The sequence below is a fragment of the Strongylocentrotus purpuratus genome, unplaced genomic scaffold, assembly GCF_000002235.5.
Source record: "Strongylocentrotus purpuratus isolate Spur 01 unplaced genomic scaffold, Spur_5.0 spur5_scaffold_11, whole genome shotgun sequence".
Classification (NCBI taxonomy): Eukaryota; Metazoa; Echinodermata; class Echinoidea; order Camarodonta; family Strongylocentrotidae; genus Strongylocentrotus; species Strongylocentrotus purpuratus.
Window position 1 is genome coordinate 13515080 of NW_022145596.1, and position 15699 is coordinate 13530778.

At 39.6% G+C, this 15699-nt stretch overlaps 1 protein-coding gene across 1 annotated transcript; it reads left to right on the plus strand.

The window, feature by feature from the left end:
* Window positions 1-6035: 6035 nt before the first annotated feature.
* LOC115922235 (YTH domain-containing protein 1-like) lies at window positions 6036-15691 on the plus strand. Its single transcript, XM_030980695.1, has 2 exons — window positions 6036-6819; window positions 13819-15691. The coding sequence occupies exon 2, from the start codon at window positions 14091-14093 to the stop codon at window positions 15273-15275; it is 1185 nt and encodes a 394-aa protein (XP_030836555.1). The 5' UTR covers window positions 6036-6819; window positions 13819-14090; the 3' UTR covers window positions 15276-15691.
* Window positions 15692-15699: the final 8 nt, after the last annotated feature.

Genomic DNA, 15699 nt, shown 5'->3' on the forward strand with positions numbered 1-15699 from the left:
GCTAATGAAATTGCCTTATGTTGATTTTTCGAAAGTAGTTGCAATTGTGTTACGTGCCCCTCTATGCAAAATTAATTAAGGGCCTAAATTTTTCATTTACAGGGTTTACGAACCGAGGATGTCCTCGTTTTGCGAACGGTCGTCAAAGCGAAGGTACGGTTCTAATGAGTGTTCTCGGTATCCATCCACCCACGTAATCTGAAATACAGAATCTACACAACATTGAAGAAACATCCTTTGAAGAAAAAAAGTTATGCCGTATTGTCAAATGTGTATACATGTATGGTAGGCCTATATATTTTAGATCCTTTGTTGATATGAAATTAGTGTATATAGTCTCAGTTTTAAGCAAAATGATCATTTGTTATAAGGACGCCTATAATTTTTATACCATGTTATGAAGTTAAAAGTACAATTACATTAATTAGATATTAAAGTCATCTGTAGGGATTAGTTTCATTCACTTTTGTTTAAATGTAATTCAAAGTTTCATGGAAGTTTTGAAAACTGGATTGATAGTAATTCTTTATAATTCTGATATATTTGGATGCCCCTGTGGATGTATATAAGCACTAGAAAATTTAGCCCCTAAAACACTTCTGCTTTTGAGAAATTGAATAATAAAAATTTACTGGTGCTCTCTGTAAATTTCAAATAGCACCTAAGGCCATTCCATGGTAGCTGCGACCATGAAAATCTCAGAGTATGCAGTTCTGATATATAATTTCCAAATGGAAAAAGCAAATCGATCGATCGTAGTCAAGAAATATTGTTTTAGAGCTAAAGTAATATCAGTCTTTAAGGGGTTCTATACAGCATAAATGTTTATTATTTACAATTTCATCACCTTAGACTTGATTTCAACCGCGACAACGCTCCTTGAATATTGTAAAATCGCATATGCTTCCAATATGTTCATTTGAACCAAATTTTGTAATAAATTTTTAAATTTTGTAACCTTTGTACACTGACAAAAAAGGTTAATATATTATGCAAGGAACACACTTCCAAGTTAGTTGAGGTCAGCTGTTTCTGCCAAAGACCTTATGGACAGTGGCGGATCCAGGGGGGGGGGGGGACCCGGATGGTAAAAAGATAGAGCTCCATACCGCCCCCCCCCCCCGCACACAAAAAATGCTCGCCCTCCTATTATGAATAGCGACCCTCATTTCTTATTATGAATAGCGACCCTCATTTCGTATTATGAATAGCGACCCTCATTTCTTATTATGAATAGCGACCCTCATTTCGTATTATGAATAGCAACCCTCTACTCCTATTATGAATAGCGACCCTCTTCTCCTATTATGAATAGCGACCCTCTTCTCCTATTATGAATAGCGACCCTCATTTCGTATTATGAATAGCGACCTTCTCCTATTAAGAATAGCGACCCTCTTCTCCTATTATGAATAGCGAACCTCATTTCGTATTATGAATAGCGACCCTCTTCTCCTATTATGAATAGCGACCCTCTCCTCATATTATGAATAGCGACCCTCATTTCGTATTATGAATAGCGACCCTCTTCCCGTGTTATGAATAGCGACCCTTATAAGTAGTGAACCTTATTTCGTATTATGAATAGCGGTCCTTATGATTAATGACCCTTAATATGAATTATGAATAGCGACCCTCATCTCACGTTATGAATAGCGGTCCTTATGATTAACGAACCTTTTTTCTTTATGAATAGTGACCCTCTTTTACCATTATGAATAAGCGGACCAGGAAGTACAGGCTTTTACACGTTATGAATAGCGGTCCTTATGAATAGCGGACCTTATGAATAGCGGTCCTTATGAATAGCGAATAAACCCCCTCTCAGCTTATTTGGCCGGTCGGCTAAGTCGCTGCTAAATATTTTATAGGGCCCCCTCCTCGCTGCCGGCTAGATCCGCCCCTGCTTATAGATTACCGGACATTTCAGTAAAAGCATGGTTCCGTAAGACTGGTTATAATTTCCTAGAATAACTTAGTTATTGTGTGAAATTTCATGTGACTTAAATGAAATATGAAGACATGGACTACAATAACATAAAATTGAAACATTGAGGAGACTGCAAATAAATTTGAAGGAATCTGGGTGCTTTTGACCTTTAAAAAAACCTCTATTTTGTTCTAGTCGCACATCTTCCTTCCAGACATAATGTTGGATTGCATTGAATTGAATTTATTAAACCATATACATGTAAAAGCATAACATACAATAGAAAATATAATTCATAAAAAATACAAAAGGTGGACAGGACCACAAAAAAAGCAAATTCCTTATAAAAAGGGTACTCCCCACAAAATAAAAAAAATAAATCAAATGCAATTCAGTCACCATACTCACGCACACACACAGTCACACATACCTATACGAAATACTGTATTGTTACAAATCGTCCAATAGGTATTTGCGACAAAGCTTTTTAAAACGGGATAAATGTGAACTTAATTATATTGAAGTGGGTAATTAGTTCTTTTTCTTCAAGCCAGCAACATCCCATGAATTAATTGAAGAAGTAAGTCTTACTTTGGGTTGATGTAAATGAAAATATTACTATTCTCCACACGAAAAATGTTATGTCTTACAGAGTACATAAAGATTATAGTACTTAATGTAATCAGATCGTAGAAAGGCAAGATTTGCACCTGTTTAAAGGGTGGTTTTGGAATTTGCATTTGTGACTTTGTTATATTTCTTAGAGACTTTTTCTGTAAAATATACAGTATTCTTATTATCATATTATTCTCATCAATATGCTACGCTTTCAGTAATCGCTTATTATGGTTGATATTCATTAGTACATGTATACAAATTTGTTATTCAGAGATTGATTTTCAATAAAATGGCCTGTCGAAGGGTAAAAAAAAACACTTTTGAGTCGTGTCGTATCGTTGTAGGAAATGGTCCTAAGTTTGAAAACACATGGGGTACCGTAGGCCTAAGTGTACAATACCATTGTAAGGGTGGATGAAGTGAGATATTTGCATGTATTTTTCTTAAAATTACTGTACCCGAAATTTAAAAAGAAGGAATAAAGATATGCTTTTCGTATTTGTTTCATTTTTTTAGGCCGACATCCTAGTCGAGCATCGCTTATGATTGCCGGTCTCCTGCACTTTTTATATTTCATATTTATAAGAACATGTTATAACAAACATTAAGTTTCGTTATAGCATGTATATACGTAGAAAACATTTTGACATGATGCTATTATTGTTTGTATATTTTGTATGATGCATTTCGTTTATGTCTTCTTTGTTATTCAATTCATTTGGAAAATGCAGAAATGAAATAAAATCAGATCAAAAACATAAAATTGGCAAACAGCGAGTAGATTACGTTAGTATCATGTATAGGAGCATAATGCACGTTATATAATGGTTCAGAGGCGGTGCTCCCAGGGGGGTAGGGGGACAAAGTGCTCCACTTTTCCAAGTACCCCAAAAGTGCCCCTTGTTACTTCAGATAAGTGCCCATTTTATTCCCTATGCTCTGATAAGTGCCCCTACTCAAATCTCAGAGGTGCCCCTTTTACTTTGACAAGTGTCAGTTTTCCTGAGTAATAATTAAACATTTTCACTTTTTTATAAGAGCCCCTTCCCCTTCTCATAAATGCCCCTTTTCGCCTCTTATAATTAAATGCCCCTATTTAAATCTTAATGCCTCTTTCCCGTTCTTGAAAGTGCCCCTGCCTTTTTAGGTACGAGAAGTGCCCCTTTTCACGTACTGTGATATTTGTCGTCTCATTTCTAACCCCATCCTTAATCAAACCTTGGAATGACAAGTTCTCTCACTTAATTCGAGAGGATAATAAAGTTCTACTTGAGTTTTAAAAAAAGAAGATTGAAGCTCGCTTCCCTCCCCCATTAAGCAAAAACACGGTCTGCGCAATTTTCAAATTTCCGCCCCCCCCCCCCCCCCTCATTGGAAAATCTTGGATCCGCCACTGATCAGGCCCATCTTCATGTTCATTCCAGCAAAGACTGTTATGACAAGAAAACATTAAGAAAAAGACATGGATACTTTTCCCCCTCATTGATACTTTATAACAACAGTTTAACCAAGGAATATGAAAGCTTCGCTTGAAGAATGTCAGATAGTAGGCCTACCAGAGGCGGACCTCCCGGGGGCGCAGTGCCCCCCACTTTTTCAACCACCCGAAAAGTCCCCCTCTTTACCTAGGAAAGGTGCCCCTTTAACTTTCTAAGAAGTGCCCCTTTTTACATAGGAATAGTGCCCCTTTTACTTTGACAAGTGCCCCTATTAATTTGTATACGTGCCCCTTCCCCTTTTCAACTCGGATAAGTGCCCCTTTTATTTGGACACGTGCCAATTTTCCTTTGCAATAAGTGTCCATTTTCCATTCTCATAAGAGCCCTTTTTAATCTCTAGTAAGTAGGTGACCCTAGTTAGGTACGAGAAGTGCCTCTTTTCACTTTTGATAGGTGCCCCCTTCACCTCTGATAATGGTTCTATTTAAATCTGAGAGGTGCCTTTTTTACTTTGACAAGTGCCCCTTTTCCTATGTAAGAAGTCCCATTTTAATAACTACCCCCATTTTAACTCGGATAAGCGCACTTCATATTTTCACATGTGCCCTTTTCCCTTTCGAATAAGTGCCCTTTTCCTAATTGATAAGTGCCCCTTCTCCTTCCCATAAGTACCCCTTCTCTGGTAAATGACCCTTTTCAGGTACGAGAAGTTACTCCTTTTCACTTCAGACAAGTGCCCCCTTCACCTCCGATAAATACCCCTTTAAAATCTGATCGGTTCCCAGTTTCTTTTAACTAATGCACATTTTCCTTTATTACAAGTGCCCCTTTTTCATTCACATAAGTGCCCCTTTTCATATCTGGTCATTGCCCCTTTTCAGGTGCGATAAGTGCCTATTTTCACCTCTGATAATTCCCCCTTTTACAATATATAATATCTTATAAATGCCCCTATCAAAATCTGATGGGGGCCCCTTTTCCGTCGACAAATGCCCATTTCCTATTCTCATGACTGACTTTTTCATCTGTTAATTTCTTTCCTGATCATGTGTCCCCTTTTCCTCTCATCAGTAAACGCGAACTAGCGACTAAGAGCAATTCCCCCCAAAGCTCGCTCGCACATATCTATAGATGATATACTTATGTTAATTATCAAAGGTCTGTTCAGTCTTCCGTTATGAGAATGTGCTTTTAACCCCGTTAGGATTGGGTTTTTTCCTCTTTATAAGATGTAATTTTTCGCACTGCGACCTCACACATCTTAAAAAATTTCCTCCCTCGTTCGCAAACAGTTTTTTAGACAATCAAACCAACCTGCAAAGCATGATGCTTAAGCAATATCTTGGATGGTGTGTAAAGTGAAACAAATATTGAAATCCACCCTGATAATGGTAATCACAATGTAGGGGTAAATACCAATTTTCAAAACATTGTATATTTTCGCTTTGAGATTTCCCTTTGTAGATGCCCTTTTTTCATGGTGCCCCCCCCCCCCCCCCCCATTTTGGAAGTCGCTCGGCCTCCCCTGAGGCCTACACGTAGAAAACGTTCAGACATATCGATGTAGCAAGATATTTTGTCCTTTCGACTTCTATATGCAATACGATTCGAAAGGGAATAATATGTCTTCATTGTTGGGTTAAACATTACACAGTGTAACTTTCTATAATAAATCGTGTTTGTGATTAAGAAACGTGAGAGAAACCAGTTTAAGTCCCTCAAATTCAACCGTTTTTTCTGCCAAATTCATGGTGCATTTTGTTTAATGTGTAGACTTGTACGAATATGTACCTGCCGGAAACTGCGTTTTGAAGCAGATGACACAGTTACTTTTAATATTGAGCCCCCCCCCCTCCCCAACCAGTTAGGCCTACCCCCCCCCCCTCAGGGGGCCAATGGGGCCACGCTGGGAACTTTTAAGAACACCTTTTATTCTTCACCTAAGAAGGTATACCTTAACTGTTACACCTTTAAGTTTAGCCCTTTCTGGCCCTCACCCTGGGTCCGTATGTCCACGTTTGCCATTTAGATGATTCCTGCCAAGTTTGGTTAAAATCTGACCATGCGTTTTTAGAAAAATGAAGAAAATGTAAAAGTTTTACGAAAGGGTGAACTTTAAAAAAAAACCTAATTAATAACGGATTATGGTAGTATTTGGGTCAAAAATAGATCAAGAAGGAACAACAGAAGTGATTTTTTTTTTTTTTTTTTTTTTTGAGACTTGAAAGTAACTAGGTAAAGGTAAAGAAGGAAGAAAATAAAGCACCGCTGAAATAATGACTGCAGATCAGCCTTCGTTAATCTTTTTCGATAAGACTAACATGCATCAGCCTTTTATCTGTTTTACAACAGCCTGTGCCTGCGCCTGTGACGAAAGAAAGTAAAGGGTCTGCATTGTGAGACCATGAAAAATGCTACACGGGGATTTCCCAGTCATGGCGTCACTGGTTACTACAGCATGTGCATGATCTTGCCAGCCTAACGCCGCCGTGCAGTTCACGTGCACGCCATTATTATTGCACCATTTCCTCTGATGATTCCAACATCGAGATTGGACAATTTTGTATCGTAGTTTGCTCACATTCAACTTTCAAGACAACACTTTTGCTTCAGTGAAACATGAAAAGTTCTTTGCTTATTTCAGATCATTCAAAGATACCATGTTCATAGTAACCTTGACCTAAAGTAAAGCCCAAGGTCATCATGCAGAGCATATTTTCATTGATGTGACCTGATATTTTAGTTCGTCAGACGATAATTTTGAGGTCAGAATTCCGGATTTTGGCAGATGGCAATTGGTTTCCAGAGTCGCTAGTTTTATCCGCGAAAGAAGTGAGTATATTCATATACAGCTTAGATCGAGTTAGATAGGTGCATGATGATCGAATATAAATGGGAGAAAAATATTGATTAATGTGTGTGTGCACATTCAAGTACGAATTGTGTGAATACAAAATCGTTTTGTTTTTTATGAACTGTAATAATGCAAACAGCACATATCTTTTGACTTCATGAGGTACATTTATGTTTTATATTTTATATTATTTTCTATTACTTTAATTGTTCTACCTGCTAATTTAATTAGCTCCACCCCTAAAAAAAAACCTCTAAAAGCAAATGCAAAAGGACAGAGGGCGCTATGCAGCAAGGAACATGTTTAATATTAGGGCTCTAGACTGAGATGTTTTTAGGGTCAAAATTTCACCATTTGTGGGAAGACTGGAACATAATAGTGGATATTCAAGGGTTCTGAGTATCTGGACAATCAGGATTTAGGAAGATTGAAGCAGGATGGCCAGTTCTTCAGCTTGATTTTAATGGATATTATTCAGCAAACTGTATGTATACTTGGCTATGCTGCTCTTAGCACTATCCCATTCATTCATTTTGGTGTGAGAAGGATCAGGCTTCATCTGCCTAGAATGATATGTCTTGGGGATGACTTAACATTGTGACCAACCTTGTTATTGCCAGAACCTTAACAATACTTATGCACATCATTATAAATGCATATCTATTTTGGGGTTTTTGAGTGGATGTTTGGAAGATTGACTTAGCCTTATTTGTACTTGATCAAGGAAATCCAAATCAAGTTTTTTCAAATTCAAGTTTGAGTTATAGATCTATATTGGTTGTTTAAATACATCATCAGCTATGGATGATCTGCGAAGTAAACCTCACACTAGATCCTCATCAAGTAGCGCCGTTAATACAGAGACCCAACCTAAAATCCTGGAAAAACCTGCTAACTTAAAGGAGACGTCGGCTACTACTAGGTCTAGGGGTCAGGGATCTCACACAGAGAATGATAAGCCTAGAACAGGCGGAAGTCCCGGCCGAATGTGTGGTGGAGCCTGTAAATCACAACTCATTAGTGGAAAGGACAGCATCGAATGTGAGCGATGTGAAAAATGGTTCTGCTTGAAATGCAGTGCCTTGTCGTTGGAAGAGTTTGGATTATTCACCAAGGTGAATGCAGCTCACTGGTTCTGTCCTCCATGTGAATTTAAGGCCTTGGAAGCTGTCAAAATGGACCAGATTGTTGAGGAACGGTGCAAGAAATTTCTCGGAGAAACACAGAAAAGACTTGAAAAACTTGAACAAATGAGCAACGGTTGGTCTAAGGTGGAAGAGTTATGCAAGCGGCTTGAATCTGACGTCAAAGAAATCAAGAGCTCCCTTACAGATAAGCAGAGAATGGAACCAAGTGACATAGCTCAAGATGTCCTGGCATCATCTGTCCAGTCAATCTTCCAAGATTGTGTTAAGGAAGAAAGTGAAAAAGATAAAAGAAAACATAACATAGTTGTCTATGGACTGGCAGAAAATGATTCTGAGGACGGCAAAGAGAGGCAGTACTATGATACAGCCTCTACCCGAGGGATGCTCGATTACCTGGAAATCGAAGGAGAGGTGAAACGTGTGATTAGATTGGGAAGAAGGCAACTGGATGCAAGCGAAACTAGCTCGAGACCAAGACCGGTGCTTGTGGAATTCTCAAATGCAGACTCCAGTGCGGAAGCAAAGAGGAAAGCTAGTAAGCTTCGCTTTGGACCAAAAGACTTTAAAGAGTTATATATCCAAGCAGATCTCACAAAAACAGAACGTGCAGCAAGGAACGAACTCGTCAAGGAAATGAAAAGGAGGAAGAGTGAGGGTGACAACAACTGGATGATTCGGGGTGAAAAACTTGTGAAGAGAAAGGATCCCTCATCTCAGCCAAGCAACAAAGGTAAACAAAAAGGCCCACAGCCTTTTCAGGATGCCTAACACAGCAGTCAACCCAGGAAACTTTTCAGATGTAAATAGTATTATTAATAATAGACATTTAACTTGTATGTACAGCAATGTAGATTCTTTACTCAACAAGAAATCAGAACTAGAAGCAAGAATCTCTGTGAGGAACCCAGACATCATAGCCTTAGTTGAAATATTTCCAAAGAACTTTTTTCATCCAGTTGAGGATTGTGAACTTCAGATTGGTGGATACAATATGTTTTTGCCAGCAGAAAGTCAGAGAGGAGTTATAATTTACTGCAAAAAGAACTTACAATCAAAGCAAGTAGTTTTCAAAGACAGTGACTTCATGGAAAGTGTATGGAAAGTGTATGTACCAAGATTAAGAAAGCAACCAACACAAAGTGTCCTCTCTGCAATCTTGAGGAGGATACCGTAGTTCACGTTGTGGCTTCCTGCTCGACTACTGTCAACCTTCTGGAAGACCTTATCGACAGAGCCAGTAGACTCCTGCATAATGTCCTCGACTCTGCACCAAATACACCACTGCTCAACACCCAGGACCCTTCCCATCTGACTTGCGCTATTCTCTTGCCATATGATCCATACCTTCCCTCCACTGTCAATGATTCTATTTTAAAGATGACACTTCACTATCTTTACAAAATTCATGCCCATCGCCTGCACTCCATACCCTCCAACTAAGGATTTTATAACATATTTACAGCAGCCTACTACTTCGAATGCGATATACTCGCTGATCTCCGAAAAGCGGAGGGACAACAACAGAGAGAGGTGTGCAATTTCATCAGGATCAGAGTATTTTCTCTTTGGATGTGTCTACAGAAGCCCAAATAGTTCGGACCCAAATAATGAGGCTCTCTTGAAACTCTTTTATGAGATAGAAAATTCTCCTTACACAAATATATTCATTGTTGGAGACTTTAACTTACCAAAGATAGATTGGGATATTCTGTCTGTATCGGGAACTGGAAATAAATTTGCCAGAGACTTTGTGGAAGTTCTACAAAATCTGTATCTTTCACAACTTGTGGAAGAGCCCACTAGGATGAGAGACGGGCAGAAGTCCAACGTTCTAGACCTCGTCATTACAAACCAAGTAGACATGGTCGACTGTTTAGGGATATCACCACCGATTGGTAAAAGTGACCACATGGTGCTAGATTTCAGACTTTTTCTGCCTGGTGGGGTTACAAGTGTACCTGTAACAGAACGCTTTGCATTCTTCAAAGGAGATTATGAGAGTATGAGGAAGCATGGGAAAGTAAAAGATATGTTTGTTTCAGCAATGGTGCAGGACAGCGATGTTAATACGGATAATGACATTCTTGTACATTGCTTGGAAGAGTTAACAGCCAAGTTTATACCAAAGGTCAAAGCCAGGAATAATCAGCAGCCACTATGGATGAACAACGATGTACGTCAAGCAATCAAATGTAAACATAAAGCTTGGAACCGTTTCCAAAAATCTAGAAGTGAGTCCGACAGAGTATCCTACAATATAGCAAGAAATGAGGCAACCGATAAAGTAAACATAGCAAAGAAGTCATTTGAACGTAAGCTGACCTTAGAAATAAAATCCAATCCTAAAAGTTTTTGGAGATATGTACAAAGTAAAAACAAATTTAAACAGGGTATTGGTGACTTGGAAAAGCCTGATGGAACCCTTGCAAGCGATGATGCAGATAAAGCAGAAACACTGAACTTATTCTTTGCATCAGTCTTTACTAAGGAGGATTTATCTCTTGTACCAGCCCTTGATCTGAGAATTCGTGACAAGCAACTGGATACGGTCTGTTTTAATTATGAAAATGTCAAAAAAGCTATCATGAGATTGGACCAATCAAAATCTCCTGGACCAGATAACATTCACAATCGCATCCTGAAGGAATTAGTGGACGACATTTCCCGGCCACTTGCCCATCTTTTTAACAAATCTATGTCGAGTGGCGTGGTATGTGACTCATGGAAAGAAGCCAATGTGACTCCTATTTTTAAGAAAGGAGATAAAAAGAAAACAGGAAATTATCGTCCAGTCAGTCTAACCAGTTCTCTTTCCAAACTAATGGAGACCATTGTACGTGATGAAATTGTCAAATATATGAATGAGAACTCTCTGTTCACGGAGGAACAGTACGGATTTAGAAGAAGTAGATCTTGTGCTACACAGTTGCTAAATGTTTCTGAAACCTGGACAAAGGAATTAGACAACAAGGGAAGTATTGACTGTATCTACTTGGATTACAGCAAGGCCTTTGACAGTGTCCCACATGCTAGACTTCTGAAAAAAGTAGAGGCCTACGGTATAACAGGTAATCTGCATAGATGGATCAAGTCTTTCCTGACTGGAAGAACTCAGCGGGTAGTTATAAACGGTACCCCATCGAGTGCATCAAAAGTTGTCAGCGGCGTAGCTCAAGGAAGCGTGCTGGGGCCGACACTGTTCTTGTTGTATGTTAATGACATTCCAGATATTATATGTAACACTGAATCAGAAGTCAAACTATTTGCAGATGACACCAAAATCTTCTCACCAATTCACTCTTCATTGGATGGCAAAAATCTACAAGCAGATCTAACAAAGCTCACAAAATGGTCCCATCAGTGGCAACTACCATTTAATCAAGAGAAGTGCAAGGTAATCCACTATGGTCGAAGAAATCCTTGTTATGATTATTTCATGTCAGACGAAGATATACCTATTCCTGCCGTTGAAGTAGAAACAGACCTTGGGGTAACCTTTGACCAGCAATTGAGGTTTTCACGTCATGTGGATGGAGTATGTGCTGCTGCAAATCGCAAGCTAGGGATTATCAAGAGGACATTTTCTAATTTGGACAAAACAGGCTTTATACATCTATACAAATCAATTATTAGACCAAGACTCGAGTATTGCTCAACGGTGTGGCATCCTGTATTGAAAAAAGACAGCACGAAAATAGAAAAGGTACAGCGTAGAGCAACACGCCAAATACACATGCTACGACACTTGAGCTACGAGAAGAGACTAAAACATCTCAACTTACCATCTCTTGCCTACAGACGCCATAGAGCAGACATGATACAGATATACAAAATAATGCATGGCCTAGATGAACTAGATCTAGCACACTTCTTTGACCATCCAACTGATAATAGAACCCGTGGCCATCGATACAAGATCGTTAAGAAGAAAGTCTACTCGAAGCTTAGACATGGATCATTTTCACAGAGAAGTATCAATGAATGGAACAACCTCTCCTCTGTAGTTGTGGAGAGCAAGTCACTAAACAGATTTAAATCCAATTTGTTGAAGTTTTGGTCAACAAGAAAAGATCAATTTGACCCAGAGGAGTCCTTTGCTTGTCCATGTTCGTCAATTGCTGTATAGCGCCACTAAACATGTGCCAAAATATGGATTCTTCATCTGAATGTCAACGAGAGGCAAATAAGTTTTTAACTTTAAATGCCTACTTCCAAGGTATATTTCCAAGGTATATTTGTCACATGCCAGTTTACAGCCATTCATCAGTCAGCTAGATAAACAAAATACATTGCTATGTCCCTTCCTATCAACTGACCACATGTTCACAATAGCATTGCATGTTTGTATACAATGCCCACTCGCAAAATTCAATAACATTTTAAGCAGGTGCTATGTCAGAAATCCCCAAGCAAAACCATGAAAAGAACATGCGATGCTAATGCAATAAGGATTAAGGTACTCAATCATGGGTGAGGACATATCACTGTCTTTTGTGAACAGGTGGTCAGTTGATCGAACCACAGAGAACCAGCAACGAGATGCTGCCACGACGACGTAGCAAATGCCTATGAAATCCAATTAGCATCTTCTTTTAATAATTTACTGCTATGTAGGTGTCGTCAATTGTCAATATAGTAGCGATTTTGAGTGAACTTGGTTGATTTTGTAAAGTGGTGTTTGAAATGTTGAGACTAATAGGTCCTGTGTCAGTTTTAATACACAAAAAGTATACTCATGCTGCTATGTGTGCTTTTCACCTCTTATAAGTGCCCCTTTTATTTTGACACTTGCCCCTTTTCCTTTATAATAAGTACCATATTTGCTTTGAATCCTTCAGGAGAGTGCCCCTTTTTCTTTTTTGATATAAGCCCCCTCCCCTTTTCAAAATGCCCCTTTTTACAACTGATAAATACCCCTATTAAAATCTTATGAGAGCCCTTTTCCTTCAACAGATTTCTCATTTCCTCCAACTTGATCAGACCTCAGTTTTTACACAGATGTTCACATATCACTTTTGTATATTGGAATAACAGTTTGAAGTGTAGAGTATATCAGTTTATATTTAAAAAAAAAATCTTTTTCAGACCTAAAGTATGGGCGTATTTGCTGGCTTAGGTCACAATGAAATTCTGATATAAAGAACTTTGTAATTTAATAAAATGCAAGAATTTAAATCACCCATAACACTTGTGTGTAATAGAGGACACAAATATCTGCATTTGTTTCTGTTCAATTCTGTATTTGGTATGGTTTAACAGGGCAGATCTAGCTTTTTGCCAGGGGGGGGGGGGGGGGGGGGGGGGGGGGGGGTGACATAGTGGCGGATCCAGGATTTTCCAAAAATCGCGCCATTTTACTATTTTACTTTTTCTTCTTCTTTTTTCCCTTTTTTTTCCTTCCTTTTTTCTCTCCTTTTTCCCCCTTTTTTCTCACTTTGCCGTCCAAGGGGGGGGGGGGGGGGTTTAAACCGCCAAAAAACCCTAGATCCGCCCCTGTTTAAGATGTGGTAGGATTTGTTTTTCTTCAACTTCTTTGTTGAAACTGGATTTCAAATTTGGGAAGATATATCTTGGGGGGGGGGGGGGGGGAGGTAGCCAAGCCATGTGGTTGAAAATGCTCATGGATGATATGAAGGACCTACATGGAGACAAATAGAATTCTCTAATTATCCTAGATAAAGATATTCTGATGTCAGTGATATGATTATTGTGATGACGTTTAATATGTGAGTAAGTGTCTTGTCTATGGATTGTCAGCAATCATTATTGATTCACTCCTTTCAATCAGTAACAGTTGGAAAATTGTCTTTAAATTTGTTGTCTTTTCAGGGATGTTTGGAATTCTACAACAGAAGTCTTTGGAAGAAGGATGAAGACAACATCGAGGAAGAGTGTCGTTGGTGTGGGCAAGGCGGTTCCCTATTCTACTGTGACTTTTGCTGCAAGACATGCATTCTGCAAGCAGTGCATCATGCACACATTTGGAATAGACGAATTGAAACATTCTCCTTGCATGGTCTGTTAAAACAGAGCAAAAGTAGAAAGAGAAGGCAAATGTTTATGTACACAAGAATATAGTGAATCCACATGAGAAGGATAAGATGCAGGATGCAGCCATAGCTGAGGAACTTCAGTTTCTTTTAGGGAACATCAGCAATGAAGCTCTCTTTATGAGGAACTTGGTGCGACTCAAGAATTCAATGCCTGACATGCAGAACCTCCAGATGCTTCTAAAGCACATCGGCAAGGTCAAGTCTGATCTGGGAGAGTTTGAGGCCTGTGTGAAGAAGCAGCTCCACGGCGATGCCCACAATAACGATTTTGTCCTTGATGGAATTCCTGAAGGGTCTTCTACAGGAGCCTCTCAGGACGAAGGAGGGGAGAAGGAAGATAAAGTTGAGAAAAAGAAGGACTTGTCTGCAGTGACAGTCACAAGAAAAAGCAGACATAGCTCTGCAGCGAGTGAAAGTGAATCTTCTGAGGATAGTGATGATAATACCAAGCCCCGAAGAAGAAATTTAAGCAGGAAAACGGAGAAATGTGAACCAGAAAAGATAGACTATGCCTCTGAAGTAGAAATGGAACTGTATGGAACGGCCGAAAAGAGAGAAGAACCAGGAGAGGAATCAAGTAATCTTGAAGAAGAATCTGGTTTTGATGGAATTCCTGGAGATTCTTCTTCCGGATCCTCTTGGGACGAAGGAGGGGAGGAGGAAGATAAAGACTCTGCCTCTGAAGAGGAAATGGAACTGAAGAGGCATAAGAGCATTAGAGGCTTGAAGAGAAAATGTAACCGTGCAATAGATAGCGATGATGCTTCTGAGAATGTACCTGATGCCCAAGACTTGAATAATAGTGAGAGGAGACAGAATGGAACAGGAGGAAGCGGCGGAAGTAGGGATGAAAAGAATGGAGGAGGTTATAAGAAGAGGAAGAAAAGAACAGGCCCATATAAGGGCTCCAAGAAATTACGTCCTTGGGAAAAGAAGAAGGCCCAAAAGAAGACAAAAAGAAGGGACCCAAATCGGGACCTATATAAGAGAGCCAAGAAAAACAAAAATTCGCGCAAGAAGAGGGCTCAAAAGAAGGCAAAACAAGATGAAGACTGGACTGATGGTGAGAGACAGATTGGAACAGGAGGCGGTGGAAGTGGGGATGGCAAGAATCGAGGAGATGGTAAGAAGAAGAGAGGAAAGGGCCATGATGAGGGCACCAAAATACCACGTCCTTTGTTGTACATCGAGATCTCCACATCCAGCGACGATGACAAAGATGAGGACACTTGAAAGGCAAGAAGGCCAAGGCAGCTCCACAGAAAAAGGGCAAAGCCACGAAAAAGAGGATAGAGATTGACACTGATGATTACTTTACATCATTAGAATCAGACGATGTCTCAAATGAAAAGCCGAAGTGAAAACCAGTAACGACATCTGAGACTGCGTCCTCAAGTGAAGAATTGTCCGTGGATGAGGACACCAAGAAATCATGTCCTTTGTTGCGCATCGAGGCCTCCACATTCAGCGAGGATGAGGACACTTCAAAGAAAATGAAAGACAAGAAGCGCAAGGCAGCTCCACAGAAAAAGAGCAAAGCCACAAAACAGTAGAGAAGGAAAAAGATTGACACTGATAATTACTTTACATCAGGCGCGGATCCACGGGTGGCCAACGGGCCCGCCCACCCCCCCCCCCCCCCCCCCCCCTGGCCAAA

What these genes read in the sequence shown, in the direction of transcription:
- LOC115922235 (XM_030980695.1), top strand. Translation starts at nt 14,091, where the DNA reads ATGCAGGATGCAGCCATAGCTGAGGAACTTCAGTTTCTTTTAGGGAAC.